At 43.6% G+C, this 22,965-nt stretch overlaps 2 protein-coding genes across 7 annotated transcripts in view; one reads left to right on the top strand and one right to left on the bottom strand.

Moving 5' to 3' along the window:
* The window catches only part of CFAP44 (cilia and flagella associated protein 44), a 44,095-nt gene extending 28,360 nt beyond the window's left edge, over positions 1-15,735 (top strand). For both annotated transcript variants that reach the window (XM_071809091.1, XM_065842649.2), the window contains exons 22-34: positions 663-856; positions 1,264-1,426; positions 2,360-2,537; positions 5,778-6,281; positions 7,504-7,707; positions 8,129-8,321; positions 9,288-9,398; positions 10,624-10,754; positions 11,849-11,965; positions 12,868-13,069; positions 13,752-13,912; positions 14,653-14,787; positions 15,327-15,735. In XM_071809091.1, the coding sequence (XP_071665192.1) occupies positions 663-856; positions 1,264-1,426; positions 2,360-2,537; positions 5,778-6,281; positions 7,504-7,707; positions 8,129-8,321; positions 9,288-9,398; positions 10,624-10,754; positions 11,849-11,965; positions 12,868-13,069; positions 13,752-13,912; positions 14,653-14,787; positions 15,327-15,593 (2,560 nt within the window). In that variant the 3' untranslated portion in view covers positions 15,594-15,735. The remainder of the gene's footprint in view (positions 1-662; positions 857-1,263; positions 1,427-2,359; positions 2,538-5,777; positions 6,282-7,503; positions 7,708-8,128; positions 8,322-9,287; positions 9,399-10,623; positions 10,755-11,848; positions 11,966-12,867; positions 13,070-13,751; positions 13,913-14,652; positions 14,788-15,326) is intronic.
* Positions 15,736-17,003: 1,268 nt separating this feature from the next.
* The window catches only part of BOC (BOC cell adhesion associated, oncogene regulated), a 57,094-nt gene continuing 51,132 nt past the window's right edge, over positions 17,004-22,965 (bottom strand). For all 5 annotated transcript variants that reach the window (XM_071809108.1, XM_071809094.1, XM_071809096.1 and 2 more), the window contains exons 12-19: positions 22,725-22,906; positions 21,544-21,649; positions 21,270-21,392; positions 20,372-20,593; positions 19,738-19,964; positions 19,072-19,151; positions 18,261-18,454; positions 17,004-17,678 (exon numbers count right to left, since the gene is read on the bottom strand). In XM_071809108.1, the coding sequence (XP_071665209.1) occupies positions 17,494-17,678; positions 18,261-18,454; positions 19,072-19,151; positions 19,738-19,964; positions 20,372-20,593; positions 21,270-21,392; positions 21,544-21,649; positions 22,725-22,906 (1,319 nt within the window). In that variant the 3' untranslated portion in view covers positions 17,004-17,493. The remainder of the gene's footprint in view (positions 17,679-18,260; positions 18,455-19,071; positions 19,152-19,737; positions 19,965-20,371; positions 20,594-21,269; positions 21,393-21,543; positions 21,650-22,724; positions 22,907-22,965) is intronic.

Below are 22,965 nucleotides of genomic sequence, written 5' to 3'. Positions count from 1 at the left end.
CACTTCTATATGGAGTTTTTTGAGACTAAGTATCCTTGGCTTTTTGCCAGTAGGTTCAGTAAGAACTGAGAGCTCTTATTGGAACTGTGAAGAACAACCTATGAAATGAACCTCTGTTGCATGTTCATCAGATATTTTAGTGTCATTGCTAACACAATGTTCCCTATATGGTTTGAAGGTATGAAATGAACTTATGAATTTTCTCAACAACACCAGTTTGAGCATGAGGTGCATTTTGGGTTGGTTTTCTAAAAACTAAGTATGTAGCAAAATATTAATTCCTAAAAATAAATACACAATCAAAATAATACGTAATAACAAAAACACCCTAGGCATACAGTATGTCACTGGGAAAAATACTTTAATGAACATATTTTAATCAGTCCTTAATGGAAGATGGAAGATATTCTCATGAAGAATATGGTGTAAGTTTCAATACTGAGAGAGGTGTTATTATGTTTATTCTTGAGCATCTTCATTCATAGATTGGATAACAGTCCATAGTGTCAGATGTCATCATGCTATTGCTTTACTAACTTGTGAATTTGCATGTAATGATTGTATGTGCAGCAAGTAAACGATGTTATTCCTGTCCTTTTGGTCAAGGAAAAACGGTAGGTCATGCCTATTGACATATGACAGTTTTTTCTTCGGCTTTTCAGGTTTCGGGACCAATTGGAATTTGACACTGTTGTTGTTCGTGCTATTCAAAGCAATCATCAAATTTCCACCTACAGACTTTTAGCAATGTCTGACAGATACTACCAAGATATGGAACGTCCGTCATGGAAGAAGACAGTACTTAAAAAGAGATGGAGACAAGCAGAAGAAAAGAAGATTGTTAGAGAGACAAAGCGTACGCATATGGCTAATGATGATTATTTCAATCTTTTCAGTAATATGGTTTCTGTCTTTCATCTCAGTTTGTTTTCCTGGATCCAAGCTAAAGAAATGATCATTTCTTTAGGTACAGGCAAAGAAATATAACTGTGGTATGGATTTTTTTAGTACCTACATACGTGGTAACACACATGCATAGTTTTTCATGTTTAGGTCAATGTCAGCAACTGTCTGTCAACCCTGTGGGTAGAATGTGTCCGAGAGTCAAGACAAAGAACCTGAATACGTTCAGAACATCCACTACAGTGGAACTATATTGATTGATACTGGCTCTACAGGAGCCATCCCAGGTTGTTTCCAGTAATTGGGACTGCGCTCTGCTGCATGGTATTTACATCTTCACATGGTTATTTTTTGATCCAGATGCTACAGTTTTCAAGGGTGAGACTGAAAAGCCGAAGACAGAGATCCGAAAGCCGACCGCACGTTATATAGAAAGCAAACATGAGCAAATCAGAAGAATTGTTGAGAAATCTGACAAGGTGAAAGCTAAGATCATGAAGAGAAAGGCAGAGTGGGATGAATTGTGAGTCTTGGACTCTGTATCCTTTTAGGTCTGCTTCTTGTCTAAGGTCACATAGTGCTATTTAGCTGTCACTTGTTACTACAATCTCTCTGCCTAGTTTTTTATATTCTTAATGGTTGTAATTAAAATAGATGTGTTTTCATGTATCTCTGAGTCTCAAGAAAGTATTAAAATCTTTCAGTTAGTTTCTATGGTTCTTCTGTATTATTAAACTTGGATTTGGCTAGGTAGCTGCATCTTCAGATAGGGAGTGAAAACGTGTCTAAATCTATCATGACTGAGGGACACCAAGACTCTTACAGTCAACTCTCAGTTAACCCTACCAGCACCACATAGAGCAGATGCTGTAACAGCTGGATTGGGTCAGTTGTGCTAACATCATGGCCATTATGTGAGTGTTTGCGATGTGCCTTCGCACTCCATGCTGGTCTTTATCTTCAGAGGCAAGAAAGTGGGACAAGACATCTTTGAATGCTCATGGAAATACAGAAATTCTTCATGAAGAGATGAATGATGGGGAATAGGCCCAATGTAAAGTCAGAGTACAAGGTTTTTTAAGGTTACTAAGTGTTTAACAGTATAGACTAGGATCAGGTATTCTGTGCTGTGAGCTGGTGGCGCATTGACACACAGCTCCTGAAGACTGAGAGCAGCATGTACTTACTAAACCCAGAACTCAGTCCAAGTGTAGAGGTTTAACTTGTCCCATGGCGGACCTATGTTAGAGAGAAAAAAAATTAGTCCGAGGTTTTCATTCAGATATGCACAGATATTCTTCTCATAGTGGTCACTGGTTTCTGAAAGAGGTGTGTGATTCTTGATCCCTACCTTACCTACCAAGCCTTGCTGCAGAAATCAAAAGGAATGAAATGACCCTGTTTGTTCATCTGTATGCTTCTGTCTTAAAGTTCAGCTTTGTTTTGTACCTACCAGATACAAGAGCAAACCTAGTGATGACTACGAGAATCCCAAGGACGTTGAGGAAATCAGAGAAGCACGGGAAAATATGGGATATTATAATCTGAAGACTGCCGCTAACTACAGAGAACCTGAACACAACCGTATGACCACTGAGAAGAGAGTAATGCAGCTTGCATCTCTGGAAGAGCTGGTGTGTAAACTGATTTATAGATATATATATTTCCGCATTTTTGGGAGAGAGAGGATTAGTCACTGAAGAATTTTTTTGAAAGGAAATCAAAGTAGATGTGGAAAGAGGCCTTGAAGGACAGACTGTCTTCAGTCAGGTTTAGTTACAAATCAGCCTTTCTCTTGTGAACTGTTAGTGCTTCACCAAACTCAGAACTGAATCAATCCAGGATTACTCTCAGCTGCATCTTTTTAAACAAGAAAGAACTTACCTTTTCTAGTACTTCAGCAGGAACCTCTGTCTTTTTGAATTAATCAGAAAGTCTTACCATCTAGTTACTGGTGTTCTTCTCTTAAAACACCGAACTAAATAAGCCCTGCCATGAAAAACCCCTACAAAAACAGAGATGTGAGCAAGGACAGGTGTTTCTAGTGTGGCCTCTCATATCTGCACTTTGACAATCACTGCTTCTGGTTACTAAGCTTTGGAATCTTCCTGAGAAATCAGTTTTTTTGGAGCTGCCTTTCTGTGATAAGACTCCTATAGCTACTGCATGTCTTTGAACCACAAAGGCACAAGGAACTCAAATGTTGTGCAGTATCTTTGTTGCTTTCCTTGTGACTTCTTTCCCCCCATCCTTCTTCTAATAGAAACTGGTTTTCATTTTATTTGGCTGGACTGCAAAAGATTGACACATTTTTTTAGCTTAAAGAACAATGAAGAAATATCTCTTGAGCTTGGAACTGTCTAGCTGCTTTTTGGTAGGCTTATTTCTTGCCCTGCTTACTGACAGAGAAGCCTCTTCACTGCATGGTTTATCTTTGTCTGGCAATGTGTAAATTATACTCTCAGTCCTCTAGTCTTATCCTCATTAACCAGTTGCCTAATCTCAGCCACCCTCTAATCTGGGTCGCTTTGATAGCAGGGTCTAAGCATTACAGAAGCAATGCTACAGTCTCAAGGGATTTGTTGCGTCATTTTAATCTCACGCTTGGACCCCAGTACTTTGCTGTAGGGCTGATGTTACCAGATACCCAGTGATTAACCTAACTCTGTAGGACAAGCCAATACAAACAAAGGGAATAATTCTTGTTTTAAATTACAGGTTTATGCAGATGTAGAATTCCAGTTACTTCAGGTGGCTGATGTATGGGCTTGCTTGCTTTTATAATGATTAGAGAAGTTTCTGCCAAACATATTAATGTTAGATCACATGTGATTTTTATTTCATGTAAGTAAATTAATACAGCACCTCCTTATCACAGAATGATTGAAGTTGGAAGACACTTCTGATGGTAATCTAGTCCATACCCTCTGCTCAAGGAGGGCCATCTAGATCAGACTGCCCAGGGCCATGTCCAGATGGCATTTTGATATCTTCAAGGATGGAGACCCCACAACCTTACTGGGCAACCTATGCCAGTGCTCAGCATCCTCACAGAAAAGTTTCCTGATGTTCAGAGGGAACCTCCTGTGTTTCAGTTTGTGCCTGTCTCCTCTTTCCAGTCACTGGGCACCACTGAGAAGAGCCTGGGTCCATCCTCTTTGCACCTTCCCTTCAGGTATTTATATACATTGATGAGATCCTCACCTGAGCCTACTCTTCTTCAGGCTGAACAATCACAGGCCTTTAATCATAAAAGCAATGCTCCAGTCCCCTAATAATCTTAGTACCACTTCACTGGAATGTCTTCAGTAGCGACATCTCTTTTACTGGAGAGCCCAGAAGTGGACACAGCAATCCAGATGTGACCTCGTCACTGCTGAGGAGCAATCACCTCTCTCGACCTGTGGCAACACTCCCTGATGCAGTCCAGGATGATCTTAGCCCTCTTTGCCACAAGGGCACATTGCTGGCTTATGGTCCACTTGATGTCTGCGAAGACCCCCAGGTTCTTTTCTGCAAAATTGCTTTGCAGCTGGTCAGTCCCCAGCATGTACGGTGCATGGGGTTGTGCTTCCCCAGATGCAGGACTTAGCACTTCCACTTGTTGAACTTCATGAGGTTTGCTGTCAGCCCATCTCTCCAGCCTCCTCCTCTGGATGGCAGTACAACCCTCTGGTGTATCAGCCAGTCCTTCCAGTTTTACATTATCAGCAGACTCGCTGAGGGTACATTTTACTCCATCATCCAGATAACTTATGATGTTTAACAGAATTATTATTACTGAATTCTGAATATAGAGTTATTACTGAGGTCTGCCTACAGGCCAAGCAAGATGCAAACAAGTTGTTACAGATCAGTTTTGCTGCACTTGGCTGTTTAATTCCCATCTCTGACATCTGATATAAGTGTCACTTTTCAGATTAGTGGATATTCATCTTGAGCTGGAGAAACAATTTTCAGCTGATGCCAAAGTTTTCTGAGTTGACTTCAGGACTCTGGATTGCTGGAAGGCCTGGAGAGAATTTGTTTTGGACATCTAGTGGCTTTTATGAAATCCAAAAGCATCCAGCAAAATGTCACTTTCTTGCTTTTAATATTGCTATTGACTATACTTAGAAAATTCAGAACTTCTAACGACCTACAGTAGCTGTGATTTCAGCTTCATCATCATATACAGAAGACAAGAATCTAATCTGCCTGCCAGAACCTACGTTTATGGAGGACTGCTTCAGTATCTTTGAGGTTATGTGAGATAATGGCTTTGTTTCAATGACTGTGTCAAAGTCTGGATTTCTGTACAGCTGTGCATTTGGTAGAATGTTCAGTAAACATCCTTTCAGGTATGTTTCTTTTGTCTTAAGGATGGAATCTTGTTTTAAAATATACTAAAAGAAATCTCATTTTCTTTTTGTTAGTGTATTTTTTGTACTATATGCCTGAAAATAGAGACATATATCAAAGCTGAGATACTTTCTCTGTTTACTGAGAGATAGCGCAAATGACAGATCCTTTAAAGCCCTCAGGTTATTTTCACAGCCTCTGTCTGCTTTCTGTGCTACTTCAACATGTCATGTGAGGAAACTCACAGTCAAGTCAGGAACTGAGAGAATGGGGAAGCCTCGTTTCCCGTCTTACACCTTTGCTATTTTCTGTGAAGGAGAGGAAGAAAGGTGGTTCGAAAGATTTTAAAACCACAGACTGAAAGACAGCTGTTTAAAAATGCTAATATGTGGTGATGGTACAGAAAAAAAAGCTAGTATGGAAAGAAGGGAAGTCAGTATGACAAGCTTCTTAACCATTACTTGTGTTGGGAAAGACTGCATACTATGTAAGCATCCCTGGAGAATCCTACTAAAGATGTTTTTCCTTTGCAGATGCATAAGAAGAAACTGAATATGAACAAAGAGATCATGTCTTTGCGGAATCTCAAGGTTTCTGTTATTGAGGAAATCAAGTGTTTAGTGCAAGAATTGATATCCATACAGGCAGCCTTGGATTTATCAGAACGTCTCCCTCTTCCCCTGATCCCTCAGTTACACTCAGATGAGGTTCCTGAAAAAAGATTTGAGTATGACAGTGACATCCTGCTGAGGTTCAAAGAGGAGCAGGAGGCGAAGGCAAAGCTTCAGAAAGAACTGGAAAGGACTCCCTCTTCTGGTGCATTGGAGCATGAGGTTCTTCGATCTCCTTCCATTAAAGAGAGTGACACCATGGTACAGGCTGAGGGTTCACACCCAATGAAAAGTGAATCATCTGTGGTCATAGATGAACGAAAGGTTCTTGAGATTGAGAAGGCAGAGCCAACGGAAATGGAACTGGAAATTTTAAAGAGGGAGAAGATAAAAAATCTATACTTACAGGAGACCTTAATTAAAAAGGTAGGAAGTCAAAAGTTACCTTTGTCAGATTGAACAATCCCACAGTATCAGAAATAAAACCAAGACACCTCCTGTCTCAGGATTGCAGCTACTCTTGCTTTCCAAACTTCAGGTGCAAATTTACAGTGTAAATCAGTATCAATCCCTAACTGTGAATTGTGTGCTGACTTATAATCACTTGGAAAACAGATCTTAGATTTCTTATTGATTGTTCTGTGAAACTATGATCATAGTGGCCAAAAAAGGCAAGTAAAATGTTAGAAATTACTTGAAGAGTGACAAAGAGGAAAAAAAGGAGCATCATTACAAGTTTGTAGATTCATGGTGTTTTTCAGCTCTTAAATAACTGTAGTCCTGACCCTTTGGTCTCAAAAACAATTTTGTAGAATTAGAAAAGGTACAAAAGAGAGTAACCAAAATGCTTAGTCATAGAAAAACTTCTTTAAAAGGCACATCTAAATGGATAAAACATCTTTGTCCTGGATGAGGGAGGAGGAAAGATATCAAATGAAATGGTCACGTGGAAAGCTTGAATCATGCAAATGGAAATAGTTTTCCTATCCAACAGTAACTAAGCTTTGGAACTCAGTGTTAGGATGTGGGGGAAGCTACAATTCGATAAAGTTTGGAAGAAAAATCCATTCAAAGCTGTTGAGCACAAACATACTACTTCAAGCTCAGAGTATCTTTAAGTCAGAGTTTAGGAGGATACAGAGAGGAGCATGCTAGAGGTGTACCAGTGTTGACTTGTTTGCTCTGTTTCTTACCACCTTTTTTCTAACTTCTGCTATTGGCCATTGGCTCTTTGGTCTACCCCAACACAGACACCCTTGTGTTCATGTTTGTGAAGTTTTTGAGAGAATATCCAAATGCTGCTGTGACCATCACGTGTCTATGTAAGTTAATGTTGGCAGCTGCTAGTACTGATTTAACTGTAAATGTCTAAGGCAAGAGCTGGCAGGTATTACATTATCTGAGGAGTAAAATATTTCTGGGGTGGAGCAGGACACAGTGAATTCTCCTACTATTGTGCTGAGAACAAAGACACATTTGGGGCTAACTTTGTCTTTCCAAATGCTTCAGTAAACCATAGTAAACAGCATGAATGGGTTGTTTATTTGGCAGAGGGAATTTTTCCCCTCTGCTCGTTTCTCTCATTTCACAAGTTTAGCTCTACTCCTAATATTTTCCCTGTTTCTCACTTGACACTCATATGCTCCAGGTCAATGCACTGGTGATCAACTTTGATGCTGAACTTCGCTTTCTGCGGCACAAGAAACTGAAGCTGGATGTGCAGATGAAAAGTGCTGACTTGCGCTACATCACATGGTATGAAGAGCTGCTTATCCTGAGGAACCTTGAGAAACATGAGTACCTTCTCCAGGAGCGTGTTAACACCCTCACCTGTGAGGTGGAGGCCATGAGAGTAAGTAGGCCATGTGTCTCTGGATTTACCAGTACCAGTAATGCATGGCGTGAAACAAAAGCAAGCCACAAAGTACATAGTGGCAGCTTTTTGCTTCATTTTAGCACTGATCCAGTGTCTAGTGCTAAATTTTAAAAAGCAAGAAAGTCTTGATGATCAACCTAGAATGGTCACTTTTAGCTTTCAGTAGTTAATCTTTTTGTGATCTTAACAGTTGTATTTTAATAGGTCCTTCATAATGTTGAATAAGTGATAAATCATACACTTAAATTTAAGAACATGCTTCTAGGTTTTGCTTGATTGAAGCACAGGTCTAAAGAGAGAAAGACAAGCGTTGCATTTCCAGATCTTCACAGATACATCATATGTGCACAGATACGGGTTGTACCTTTTAACTGAAGTAGGTTTTTTGTTTGTTTAGCCAAAATATAACAGCTACCTTGCCCAGCTGGAGGAAAGAAAGTGTGAGATTGTGAAGCTTCAGGAATGTGAGAAAGCTCTTTATGCCAACTTCCAAGCATCCCTTGGAGAAAACAATGAGTTTGCCAGTTTTCTGACCAAGGTTCTGAAGAAGAAAATTGAGTGCATGGAAAAAAAAGTAGAAAGAGAAGCAGGTTAGAGATACTGTTATTTTTGTTTTATGGATTTGTTACACATACTTCCATGTGGTCCCGTAAATGCCTCTCAATGTAGCTGGAGCCATGGGTACATGCAACACTGAACTCAGTTCAAAAAAACATAGATCAGACCTACCCAGCTTTGCTTGTATACCAGCCCATGTTTTGTGGCAGCCATCTTGAATGAAAACAGTGATGTAATTCAGTCTCTAAAGTGATTACATTTGGTCTGATGACAGGTCCTGCAATTTATGTCCTGTAAGTCAATATTGAGGACTGATAATTAGCATGAAGAATAGGCAAAGCTTTAAATAGGTACTTCCTATGCTGTACCAATGGGAGCTATAGATAAGTGATTAGTCTGCCACATTCATGACATTCTCCTTTAATCTGTCCATTGACTAATGAGAGATCACAGACCTAATCTGCAATTGTCTATTAGTCACAGGACTAAACATATTATGAAAGGATTTCATTTATCTTTGTGACTCAGTTTTCAACTGTTAAGGCTAGGCAGTCTCACAAAGCTAAAATACTTCTGCTCTCTCTGCCTTAGCTTTTGATTTCAAGTGGGACATGATTAGCAAAAAGTGCAAACAACAGTGATTCTTTTGTGACAGTTTTGTGCCTTCATATTTTCCTAGGTGGACTAATCTCTGTAGTATAATAGAATGGTAAACCCACAAGGTATAAATTCCTAGCACATACAAAGAGAGGAAACATTTTAAAAGGAAGTCCCAAAAATGTGCCTTTGGCACTACCACGTGATCTTGCTCCCTTTTTTTTTTTCTTTCTGTGAGATTATTAGATCAATGCAGTAGGCACAAGGTGCCTGGGTTGACATATTACCAAGATCATCTTTCATGGCTTATTGGGATGGTATTCACCAGCACATTGGCATAATGCACAGCTAGTGGGCCTTGGGGTGTTCTGCAAACCAGCAGTACTGTCCTTTTCTTCCAGATGAAGAAGATGACAGTGAAGAGGGGAATGATAAAGAGTCCAGCCTGGGAGCTGATGAAGAAAATTCAGGATCTGAAGATGAAGTCGTTGATGATTCTGTTTGCCCAAAGAGTACCTAAGCCATCATTTCCTTGGGTTTGACTAGTTGTTTAGCTTCAGGGGAAATATTGTGTATTTAAAAAGAAAACACTGAATTTTTCATTATTCACTGCATATTAATGCCATTAAGGGCCAGCATGTGTGTACCCCTCCCAAGTGCAGCATTTCTCCCCAGGAAATCTCAGTGTAGATAATGAAATTGCTGCTAGTATAGGATACCCTAATTAAAAAGTTTGGAAAAATAAAATCTAGCTAAGCACTAAGAATTAATTATTTTGTGTGAAGAACCATTCACCATGTCACGGCTGCTTTCTGGAGAGAAAAGCTCCCCTCAGGAGTGGAGCTGGAGAGAAGCTGTAGCTGCTCTTTGTAAAGCTGCTGCCTGGCCTCGCTGGATCCCTGTTCAGGGACATTCTGCAGGGACCCTACCATGCTGTTAAATCAAGCTCTTTATTACCACCTTGTGGTTTTATGCAGCAATTGCCTGTTGCTGGGCTGCTCTCTTAAGGATACCTGTAAAGTTTGAAGCTTTACTTTGCAAAATCATCTTAGCTCATTCAACAAAGGCAAGCAACTTCCCTCCCCTTTTCTTCTCTGAGTTCAACTAGTTTAGGGTGTTGGGTTTTAAAAAAATCTTTCAGTGATATGTCAATGACTATGCAGCAACGCTGCTTTATTTTCAGCTAGAATTTACCAACAAATTACCTTATCATATTTTTAAAATTGGATTTTAACATCATTTGCACAAATTGAATTTTTTATTACCTCCTCATTCATCTCCTTTTTCAGTGAAATGTTGGGAAGAAAAATAGAGCTGTACATGATCCCTACAGCAAGTTCATCATTTATAGCAAACGATGCTACAGATAAACAGCTATGAGTTCACATAATTGAAGATTATACTGTAACATGTATTAATTACCGGGACTGCATTACTTACAAAAGCTAGCTTTTGAGCACTTGGCTTTAATATTGGCTTTGCTGCATTTAGTTTTACTTCTGGAAACAAACTGTCTTGACTGAATGTAAAGAAAAAAGATCCATCTGAGACATTTGCCCCCTCATAGAGGAACGTGGCCCATATGGTTTATGTGTGAGAAAGCTCTAAGGAACCAAGAGCATGGTCTTAGGGGGAGCACTGGACAATGTGCGCAGTGCGAGAAGCTACTAGCTCAAACCTGTAACTCAAGTAGAGCCATAGTGAAACTAAGCTGTTCTTTGACTCTTTCCTTCTCAGACTGCAATGAAGCACTCTTCCGAAACACCCTCAAGCTGCGGCAGAAGCGTTTACACATTGAGAAAGCTTTAACAGAGGAGAAGAAAGCTGCTGCTAACCTCAGAAAGAAATACAATGCCTTTGCCAAAAAGGTATCGTAGTGTTTTCTTCTCGGCTCTAGTTCAATGAAAATGTGGTGCTAGTGATTTTTCGCTAAGACTTAAAAACAGATCCCAGCCCATTGAGAGACCTCAGTTTAGGTAGAGAGATCTGTGGTAGCCCAGAGGCAGGAGGCAGCTCACCATGGGTCCCCTGTCCTCCTGAAAAGGGTAAATTAAGGTGGGCTGACCTTAGCTGTTATGAGGCTGGATCCAGGCTTTAGGTCGAGTTCCTTCCCAGCTGTCTAACCATCACACAGCAGCGGAAACAGGATTCTCTGGTTCCGATGAAACACCTGGCGTAGCCGGGCCTATCCTCTGTGCATGTGTACAGGGATAGAGAGATTAAAGAATACTTATCCTAAAACAAATGCAGGTTAAAACAAACACATAAAATTGCTGTTCTTCCATCTATTTCTTTTGCTTTTAGTTATTTTCTTTTGCTCTTTGTCATAGTAATCACTGAATAAGCTTTCTTGGTGCAAGTTTTCCTTTTAGCTTTTTTGAGCGCCTGCATTCATCAAGACATTTGATTTATATTAATTCAAAAATATGTTGATTTGAAGGGCTATCCGGGATAGAGAGTTCTGCCAAAATAACATTATGCAAGTCTTGCTTTTATTGTGTCTCAAAAATGTTCCATCAAATATGCTTAACTTACAACATTTTTTGTTTAGTTTTTAAAGGCTTTCCCAAGTGCCAGCTGCCACATATTCACCCTGGGGTCCGACATTTGGGTCTGAATTGTTTCTTTCTCATGCAGAATCAATAAGCATTTCCAGGCATAACACAATAAAAAATATCTTGCAAGCTCCGTAGATCTAGAAGTGTTTTAGACACTAAACAAATCAGCTGTCTCTTGATACGTACAGGCTTTCTCTGCTAAGGAGACATTTATGAGTGTACATTTGCACAGAGGTATTCAGGACAGAATCTTGCTTGAATATGATGACCCTTGTGTTTGCCTATGAGGCATTTTTTTCTATACTACTTTCGCTTTGGATCAGGAGCTCTAACAGAGAACCTTGCTGCCTTACGTATTTGAATACAACAGGATTTTTGTTTGTCCACAATTTGTCTTTCTGCAGATGAAAGCAGGGGAAACCAGTCTGGACACCGCAAAGAGGGAACTGGACACCTTTCAGTGGGAAAAACAGCAGAGACTGAATGAGCTATATGTAGTTGTACCTTTGAAACTCCATCAGGTAATTCAAGATGTTTTGCATCTGCAGGTGCAGTATGGCCTATGTACATCTAAACAATGGTGTTACTGTTCTGTGGGGCCCTTAGTTCCTGACTCACCATAGTCTCCTGGGAATGAAGTGCCATTAATTGAACTCCGTGCTGCTATTTCCTCTAAATTTTTTATTTCCTTCTCTTATACTGACAGAAAAGAGTTAAGGACAGGCAGGTTGGTCCATTGCTGAAATCTGCATAGCCTTCAGCTGTTTTCTGGGTTTGGCATGGGATTTTCTTCAGGCCATACCTATTGATGTTGTTATGGAAAAAAAAAAGAATCAACCAAACCTGAAAAAAAGCCAATAAGCTATTGAAGCTGATGGGAGTTCTGCCCAATTCAAGAATGCTGGATTGGATGCAATGCGTTCATCTACACAGCTGCTAGCACAGGGATGAGGAGTGGAAAACGAAGAGGAGAATTCAAGACAATACCGTTATTTCCTCTGGGCTGAATCTTCTTCTCAGAGAGAAAAGATAAGCTTCTGCCTGCTCTGGCTAACATACCCCTGAGGCCCGCTCAGCTCTCTCCATTTGTTCTGTCTCCCTTCACGTAAAGGTTGGTAACAAAGACAGAAGAGTCTAAGGTCAGACTATGCAATCCTGCAGCTCCTAGAGCATTCAAAAGCACCTTTTGTCCAGGTGCTACAGAAAGGTAGACAGCTTTGTATGTAAGTAGTCTTCACAGCTTTAGGTAGTCTTCGAGCTTTGCTGAGTGATGGTGACTCCCTGGCCCAAAATGTGATAGCTGTGCCTGTGCTTACCATTACCTTGCTCCTTAGTCCTCTAAAGCTCACACATTTGTTTTCCAGAGAGAGGACCAGCACCCATAATAAATAAAGTGAGCCTTGCTTTTGGCTGTTTCTCACAGGTGGAGTATTTGGTTAATGGGGAGATGCCCAGTGACTTCTCTGAGGCTTTGGTATTTACCAACCAGTCCTTAGAGTATCTGCAGAGGAGAATTGTGGAACTGCGTAAGGAAAAAATAATGCAAAGAGAGACCTATAGGAAGGCCCAGGAGCAACATAAGCAGCTTATCCAGGACAAAAAGGAGATGAAGATAAAAATTCGACGTGAGTAACAAAGACTCTGAACAACACAGTATACTAGTGCTTATTCTCTCCCCCTTGCTGTCTTTACACTCGCCCAGCTGTCACAGCTACGCACTGCAGAAAATAAAACAGAAATAGCAGATCAAGTGGAGTGTTTGGATGAAGTAGTGGTAGTTTGCCAGCACTGCAAAGTCATTAGGCTGTATGAAATAATTTGGGCACTTAGTATAAGGAGAGTTGATGGACATGAGACACTGGAAGTCAGGACACATGATCGCTATTTCTGGCTGTAAACCAAAACTGCTAGGGAAAAAGTGCTTTCCCCAAAACTACGTAAGTTTTTTTTTGGCAATTTCCTCCTCTGTGTAACACAAGAAGACTGAAACAGGCTCTATTCGAAACACTGTCACAAGGACCAAACCCAGAGATGTGTCTAGCACCACCAAACCTCTGCAGGCCCTCTATAGCCTGGTGTGGGAATAGCATACTAGGACTGGCTTAGTGTGGCATAGTGACCACACAGACATGGGCATGATCAAGGACAAATCGCAATAAGCAGTTGTGAGCTCTGTGTGGTTTTGTGTGAATTATTTATTACAGAGCAAATACCAAAGAGCTCAGACAAAAAGCTGGGGGTAAGGCAGAAATTCTTATTAACCAGTGAAAGACAGTGCTGCCCTTTGTGCCATGCCTCTTCTGTTAGAACTAGAAGAAAAGTGCAATCATCTGATGATGAAGAAGTTTGGCCGGATGGTTGATTTTGAAGCAGTTCAAGCACACGCTGTTAACATACGTGTGGAAGAGCTGGAAGTAGAAATAATGGAGAAAGAATACATGCAGTCCCAGGAGCTGAAAGAGTGGGAGGTAAGGAGCAGGAAAAGAAAGAAGTCATATGCGGTGTGATGATCTGTTAAGGCTTCATGTCCCTGGGACTGAATAGTTACACTAAAATATTTTGTGAACTTTTTTTTTTTAATACGTCATTAATAGACTATAATGTCCAAGCCCCATTTCCTACCATCATTCCTACCCCTGCTTCAGTTGCTGATGCACATCCTATTCTCTTATGGAGCTAGCTAATGATTTTTCCTCAAATACATCTTTCTGCTTCGGTCCCCGTGTTAAGTTCTTCCAGATTACCTTCCTTTGGTTTTCAGCTGACATTTGGCACTTACTTCCTCCTCCCACCGCCTTTGGTGACAAACTATTTGCTTACAGGGCAGCCCTGACTCATGCCTGGGATGCTGGTCTGTGCAGTGTGAAGTTCATGTGTCTCTCTGGATTGGGGCCTAAGGCTCAACTACTGTGCAAAGAGGCAACATGCTTCTGCTGCTCTTACAGAGGGCACATATGGAAGTACTACGTACCTAATGGCTTTCTCTTTCCCACACTTTCACCTAACTGCTTTACCTACTTAGGCATTTGCAATATTTAAAACAGATGATGATGGAATGCACTAAAGTTACTGTGGGATCAGGTGGAGTACGCAGGATCAGTCTGTTGTTTTACCTCTCTTCTGTGACACTTCTGTTGTGATTTGCACTTCTTCCCTGCTTCACACTTTTTGTCCTCTCACCCCAGCTCAACCTTTTATGTATTTCTAGGAAAGAATCTTACACCTGCAGCAGCAGCTAATGAAACTCACACAGGAAAACACCAGCAAGCTGCAGCAGCTGGAAAAGTTTTACCTTGAAATGCAGCAACTTGAAACTGAGCTGACTTCACTAAAGAATGATCTGGTAAGCCTTTTAGTGACTGTACTACCTGCAGGTTTGGGACTGCTCAGAAGTGGGCAGGGGATCATCTGGCCCTCACCAGCTCTCGGATGTCGCATCCTGCTCTGCAGGTCAGTAGTTCGGGCTAATATTGCAGAGTGGCACAGGCTGAATGGCTGCTCCAGATCTTGTAGACAGGGAGATGAATGAGCTGATCCTGAAGCAGGCCATAACTGAGTTTTTCCATAATTCTTGCTTAGCTGCTTTCTAATATTGAAACAAACTAATTTCTAATTAAAAAAGTCAAAATTATTCCTTTATCACATGGAAACAGCCAAATGAATTAAACGTTTTCTTTGCTCTGTGTCGGGGAACAAAGCAGACACCTGTGACAGTCTAAGTTAGTGGTCCCTCACTCTGACTTCCAAGTAGTTCTGACTGAGGAGTGGAGAAATCATGAAGCTGTCCTGCCTTTTGGAAAGCTTCACTTTCCTGCTTGAAATAAATTTCCATTGTTCATTCTCCAACGTTTTACAGGAGAGATTTTTTTATTCTGTTTACAGGGAGCAGAATTTCATGGCCCCCAAACTACTGACATCAAAAGGAAGGCCAAGCTGGAGTCACGAGTCAAGCACATGGCTCATGGCACAGCCCTCCTAAGAGAAGAAATCTATCTCCTAAATGGAACAGGTGAGTGCTTTAGAGAAGAACTCCCTCCCCTTAGCAGAAAAGATGAGTCGCCTTCAGCATCGCAGGACTCAGAGACATCAACGGCATCATTCCCTGCTCTTACGCCAGAAATAGTAACCAGCAGTCTAAGTCTCCCCTAAAAATGGACATGGTTAACTGTGGTGGTAGTCATAACTGGAAGTGTGAAGCGAATCACTTTGGCTATAAAGGGGTTTAGTTGTAAAGGGTTGTAATTGTTTACCCTAAGAAAATATGACTGTAGTGACACATATGGAATAAAAAAGTGCAAATACAACCAGTGAATGCTGTTATCTGTCCATTGCAGAGACGTGCACTGGGCAGAAGCCCTGTGTGTGTGCAGATGTGTATGTCTGTTCTTCAGATGGGTGGCTGTTGAAAGCTGGATATGAGTTTCACACAGGCAAATGTAGCTTTCATACCTGTGTTCTCAGAAATCGGAAGAGAGGTGTGCCTTCAAGGGTGCGCTTTGTTATTTGCTGCGCATCCTGGCAGCAACAGCACTTCTCTGCTGACTGAGCTAGTTAGAGTCAAGGGAAAAGTGCTGTTTGTTTGGAGAAAGCGAAGGCACATTTCTGCTCAGGGCCTACAGTGCTCGGGTGGGTATGGAGCCAATAAAATACTTTCGCACTTTGCCTCTGCTCTGTAGCAGTAGAAAGTGTAGCAAGTGCAAAGTCAGCCTGTAATTCCACTGGCTTGCACCTGCCTGATCAGAATGAGAGCATGCCAGGTTCTGTACGTTTTCAGGTCTTATTATTTTTTGCCCCTGGCATTTGGTATGGCAGCAGTGTGTGACCATTTACAGCACTTACCCTGCCTTCATTCCTGAAGCAGAGGCATCATGTTGCATTGCTCTTCCAGTGCAAAGTTTCTGGGGGTGCACGGGGAGGCTGTGGGTTTGTTGCTAATGTTTAATTAAATTGACTGAACAACCTGCAGCTGCCCTTCCTCCCCACTCCCTGCCTTTTGCCAGTGCTCAGCCAGGACCGAACCAGAGCCCAGCCAGGCACAAGAACTGCCCCTGCTGGCCCAAACACAATTGAATGAAGGATCCCTGTGCAGCTTTCTTTTTTTGGTGGGCTCCTGTGAAGGTGCTGAGCATCCTCTGTTTCCTTAAGGGGAAAAACCCACCCTTACCTACAGGCATGGATGCTGAAAGCTTTTGAAGCTGGAAAACTACAGGATGGAAAACTACAGGTAGGAAAACAAGGAAACAACATTTGCAGAGATTTGGGTGTCTATCTGCTTCTCCCCCCATCACCAAACTCATGCAGCTGTCCTTGGAGATAAATGAAAATTTCCTGGCACTGTGCTCCTCACTAGAAGTTTTATGTCACTGAACTGACGCAGGTAGCAGCTGTCCCTCTTCTCCTGAGCTCAGCCTTAAGAAGAATTATGTCAGTGGCTATCTGAAAAACTGTAACTGCAGGAAAAGATCACCTTTCCCCAGGTATCCTGCTTGCTGTATATCTGTAAGTAAAAAAAGAGTAGGTACCTCTGTAGGAGGATTTAGCATATACAGCCCAACCACAGAAATGACTAAAGCCTTTATTTTAGATGTTAAAGCGTGGGTTTGTCTTTACAGATAAGTGGCTGCAGATGGCGTGTATGTGAAGGGTTGATTAGGCAGAGTGCATAACTCCAGTCCATTCACAGGAGTGTGTTCCTGGGACAAACCTTCCTGTGGGGGAGAAGAAGAGACCTTTTTTGACAGCAGTGTCTTTCGTGAAGGCCCCACTGCAAGAGGGTGGTGGCAGCTCTGTTTGGACCCATGTCCTGTGACATCTCTTGTGCTGCTGTTTCAATCCCGTGATCTGATGAACAGTCCAATGCCATGGATAGCTGCTGCTGTGTTTCTTGGGCCCTCCTGTGACCTTGCCTTCTGTCTCCATAGCATTATAAAAGGCACATATACATCTATATACAAGTGCATAAATATATAAATAGGGGTGTTATACAAAAATAAATACCCATTCTCTATTTCTCTTTAAAATAAGTCTTTTGCAAAAGGCAGCTTGGTCACTAGCTGGTGGGAGAATGAGTCTCTAAGGGCCTCAGTGGTGGCGGGCTGCTGTTCAGATGTCTTGGTAGGTCCTGACCCAAAGATGCAATCACTGGATTCTGGGGATGGAGATCTCCTCGGGACCGGCAGCAATCTAGTCTTTCTACCTCTTCAACTGGCACTAGGCCTAGGCAGCAAGGGCTTCCTGAAAGAGAAAGGAGCAAGAAACAATTATAATGCATCCAGACATGACAGATGCTGTGCTAGCTTTCTAGTTAACAGTCCACTTTATGAGGACAGGTACTCTGATCAAAGAAGAACACCTACATTCTGAAAGCCCCAGTGACATGGAATTTTGATACTACACTTGTGCACACCAAGTTTGATCCACACTACCTGGGTGGATCAGTGGATCAGGTCCTAGGGAGAGGGATTCACATAATTTTCAGGGACCTTGTTGTTTTACTGGCGGTCTGGAAAATGCAAAATTTTAAGAAGGACTAAAGGAAAGTACCTCTGCACCTGGAGGTGGGTATGTGCCATTCCAGCAGCATACAGCTCAGGCTTCTGGAGAAATGAGAAATGTGTTCTCCAGAATAAAGGCAATTTACAGTCTCCAACTGCTAGCATGGCCTTTCTGTGCTGCTGTTCCGTACAGTGCTAAAACTGTTCTTGCACTGCAGAAGCACAAACAGAGCCATCAGAAAGGCTCTACAATGAGATCTCCCTTCAAGATCAGCCTAAAATGGTGAGATAAAGCAAGCAGGTAATTTTCCAGACCACTGACCTTGGTGGAACAGAGGATCCCGTCGAGCATCCAGGCTAGGGCCTCCCACTTTGCTGCCCATCACTGGATGATGGAGGCCAACAAAGTGCTCTTGAAGGTGAGGACAGTCATCTTGTGGCTGAAGAAGCTGGTGAGTGGAGTCATCTGGGAGACTGTAGAGGAAAGAGCTGTCTTCTGTTCTCGAGTTAGGCAATCTGGGAAGGCAGACAAAGAGGTTTAGCACTTTAACAGATCCTTCCTCCTTGAAAAATATGGCTTATGTAACATCTCAGCCAGCTGCATCAATGCAATGACACAGAGCATTCCAAAACGAGGGGAAGAGCAGAAATGGGATGTCCTTTGGGGATGGGAATGAGGTGATGTGACCTGGTATCCATGATTCAACATCTAGTGAGTGCCACAGGAGCTGGGAGGAGTAGTGCCTCCTGGGGAGCATGGCAGTAATGACATCTGAACAGCGAGACAGAAAGCACCCACAATTCTGGGTGCAGCTGTTTATCAGCACCCAGTCACAGATGTCAGCTTCTCTCACCCTACTTTTCAGTCTCCTACTTAGGCGCAGGGGGAGGGAAAGGGGCAGGGGGAAGCAGGTCTTGGCCATCTCTACAATGACGTTATCCCTTCCTCAAATCACAAGAAGAATGTGCTGTACAAAGATAATTTAGACCAAGAAGGCCTAGTCCTGGCACATGGATTTGTTTCCTAAGTGAATCAGGACAGATGGGAGCACGGCAAGGGCAAGCTTTTGTGAACACAGTCTGTGGGACCCCCTGGATTGTGCTACCCTCCCCATCCACAAGCCAGGACTAACCTGGAGGGCTGGTAGTCTTGCTGGGCGTTCCCATTGTGCAGCACTCTTGCCTGCAGCAAGGCGTTGGTCTCCTCGTGTGACTGGAAGGAAAGAGAAGGATTCTCAGCAGAGCAATGCCATACGGCAGCACTTAAGAGCCAGGTGCTGATCTGGGAGCCAGAGCCACTGGGTAGACTGGTGAAGCTCTTATGACAGAAGACAGAGAAAGCTGAAACTGTTTCTTTTGCTACAAAGGACAGTGCAACTGAGCACTGAAAAGCACACGTCATGCTTACTGCTGAATCATGGGGGGTGATAACCAATTTATAGTCTCAGCTGTGGCACTGCCTTAGCCTGTGTTACTATGCACAGAGTCCTCAGCCTTGTCAGTCCCTGTGAGGCTTTGCTCAGGAGAAACAGGAATGATTGCCATAAGAGCAGCCTTTGCTCACTGCCTCCTCCATACTTAGAGCCATTGCCCCAAGAAACGACCTCTTTAGTGTTTTGGAGACCTTCCTGTTCCTCCTGTGTCTCAGACTCCACTGCAAATAGGAAATCTCTTTTAAGCCAGTCTCGTCACTTCTAAATGCTGCGAAGGGGGCCAGCCACGTCTGGAGAAGTCCTCTCACTGCAACCATGGTCTCTAGTTCATGTCAAACCAACTTTTAATGACAGGTGAGGACATACCTGCGGGACTTCATCTGGACTGTAATCTCGGGGCTTGGTGCTTGCATATCCCACTCCTGCAGAAGGGCAGATGCCATTTAGATGTGCCCCGTTAGCATAGGGCTGCCCATTAACGTAGGGGTGGCCATTGGCACGAGGAGCAGAGATGCCCCTCAGAGGCACCATGGTGTATTGGCAGGATGATACCAGCAGCCCAGCTCCTGGGAAGCCCATGTCAATGGTTTGCTCTGCAGAGGGAAGAAAAAGCAAGTCTGAGGCTAAAATTTGAGGTAATGTTGAGTTTCTTGAAGCTCAGCAGGAATAGTGTTAGGCTGTCCTATCAGGCAGCTACTTTGGTACCCAAAGCACCCTTGGAGACATATGGTGGAAAGGTGCCCTACATGAAAGCAAACGGGGTGCCCCTTTCCCTCTGGTCTAGTCCCAGGGTTCCTTCTAAACAAGGGACAAACTGTGGCCTTTGTCCTTATGGGGTTCCCCAGGACATTTGAGATTCACTCTCTGCCCACCTCCTCCCTGTTTCCCACAAAATGCAGCTCTCACATTTTGGGTCTTTGACCCAACTACACCCAGGGTCAGATCTAACCCACGGGGCAGTGCACATCTTGTAAATCAGCCCTCAAGAAAGAACCCTTACTCTGCTTGGACCAGGCTCTCCAAAGGCAAAAGGGGATGAAAGCCACGATGAGGAGTACGATAGAGCCCAGCACAACGCCTACAATCAAGTATGGCAGGTCGCTGGAACGGGCCACCATGGCTCCTGTCCCCAGGCCACTGTGCCCACCACTGAGTGGGGGACGCTGCTGGGGGACCACTGTGGAGGGTGGAAGACGACCAGGCAAACCAAGAGACTTCCGAGCTGCGAAGGGAAGAGGGAGAGGGTTAGACACAGACACGGCCAGTTGAACAGCAGCCCACCCCAGGGATGTCTGTGCTGCTGTGGACTAGACAGACTTCGATGGTGGCTTTGAAGAAGTGCTCCTGGATGACAGAGGATTTCCTAGGCTGATGTATATTGCAGTAGAGACAAGTCCTCTGTGCTTGGCTTACACATCTGCCAGGGTCTTTGGCTGCGAAAGCAGCCAAAAGGAAAAAGGAAACTAGCTTCTCCAAAACACACACTTGGACTTAATGCTGTTCCTACCATGACAGTGCAGCTGCTTAGACAACAACACAGGACCTGCTTATAACCAAACACAAGAGTATGGCACAGCAAGGGAAAGTTAGCCCTTCTGGTTCCAGCGATCATCTGTGTGATACTTAGGAAAACAAAAGGTAACTACTTCTCCAAGGCAAACAGTAATGGACTCTGCACAAGGTGTCTGTGAGTACTGGTGTGTGTACCTACACATACTGATCAGCGGCATCAACAAATGTATGCAATCTCTTCTCCCCAGTGCCGCCTCCATCACCTTGCCTGAGCTTGGATGACGCGCTGCTGGGCAGGGCGGGTGCCTGGCTTGCTGTGCTCTGACAGCTGCAGGCAGGGAAGGCAGCAGGCTGCGCTCCCAGAGGTGCCCTGTGAAGCCGGTTACCTTTTGTTTCACAGATCATCACGTTGCTGAACTCGCTTTCGCCACCCTCGTTGAAGCACTGCATCTTAATGTCATAGGAGGTTTCTGGCTGCAGGTGGCTGATGGAATGCCAGTACCGATCTCCTGAGGAGGGAACAAACACACGGTGCCGTTAGCTTCCCCAAGGAACACGCAGCTGGCCCAGCCCTGCAGCAGTGCTAGTTAAACCAGGCCTGGACAGCAGCAGCAGCCACCCTTTGTGCACAGTGTTCCTTCTGGGACCAGTATCTCCTACCTTCCACCACATCCTTCTTGTAGTCGCTGTCATTGTCACTGTCAGTGGGGCGGTAGTAGATGTAAAAACCATGGATGGGAGTGTTGTTGTTGCTGGCTGGGATATACTGTGGAGAGGGAGAGCAGAAATTAGCAGAAATGTCTGTGCTCCATACTGTACAAGGTGAGGAGGAGCAGTGGGGATAAATGGGATGGGTGAGGAGGAAGATCCAGCAGGGGAATCTTCCTTGTGTTGCCACTCGTTTGCACAGTAAGGGCTTCCTTCCAAGAGCTCAGTGCTATTTTATACTGTCACATCTTGCTGCTCTCAGGTAACAGACAAGCCATGAGTCTGGTCCTGTCCCCCCAAACATCCAGTACTCTGCTCCCTTTCAGCAGCCACAGCCAGTGCTTCAGAGAAAAAATGCCTCAAACAACACAATTACACCTTCACCGTGACTCCTGTAGGCTCATGGCTTCCAGACAAACTTCATCTTACCATGAAACAGTGACCGGAGGAGTCTTGTGTTTCTGTTGCTCCTCCACCCAGGGCAGTATCATTCTAGCTCCATGTGTACACCAGTATCTCCTCAGCTACTGTTTGCATGTAAATGAACAGCAGTGCCCATCCTGCCCTGTAGCAATTTCTGTCTACAAGCAGCTAAGAGAGAAGAGGGCAATGCATCCCTCTGAATAAGCCAAATAAGTGTTGGAAACTTGGATCTGGGCTTGTGATCCAAAGATCCTGCCCACTTCTAAAAATCCCCTGGGGTGGACTGCTGTAAATGATTATCAGCATCTAGGACTGCTACTCAGCAAACGAGAGTGAAGGACATACCGGTTGGAAACTACTGGGACACACAGAGGTGCTAATGGATTCCAGGAACTTGGCGAGGACAGCAAGCAGCTGCCCTGTGTGCTGTTGAACTGTGTTTGTTGAACAAATGAGTGAAGACCCTGAGGTTATCCACTGAAATGCCTCCTGGCTACAATCTGGGATTCAGACAAAAAGGGTTTCCTAGGCGCTCTGACTTCCCCCCAGACCCAGTCCTCCTTTGCTGAAGGGAGCTGTTGGATCCCAGATCCATTCGTGCTGGTGACAGGCTCCAGTGTGGTGACCTGGAAGACGTGTGAACTGGGCAAGTAGCACCCACACACCTGCCTCCTGCACACTCAAGAGATCTCCACCCCTACAAACCTTACCATCCACTTCAGCATGATGGTGGTCTCATTGATGGCATCTGTGAAGGTGATGTATGGCCCGGCCACAGGGCGCTCGTAGACTCGGTTGCTGTACCCAGACACCACATATGGCCGAGACGCCGCACTGGGCTCACTCTCTCCCAGGATGTTCAGTGCCCGGACACGGAATTTGTAGGACATGCCTAGGGGAAAAATGGGAAATAAAAGAGTTACAGAGATTGGAGTCTTCCGAGACTTTTAC

The sequence above is a fragment of the Patagioenas fasciata genome, chromosome 1 (genome assembly GCF_037038585.1).
Source record: "Patagioenas fasciata isolate bPatFas1 chromosome 1, bPatFas1.hap1, whole genome shotgun sequence".
NCBI lineage: Eukaryota > Metazoa > Chordata > Aves > Columbiformes > Columbidae > Patagioenas > Patagioenas fasciata.
Note: the sequence above shows the minus strand (reverse complement) of the source record. Positions and strands in the feature narration are given on the sequence as shown.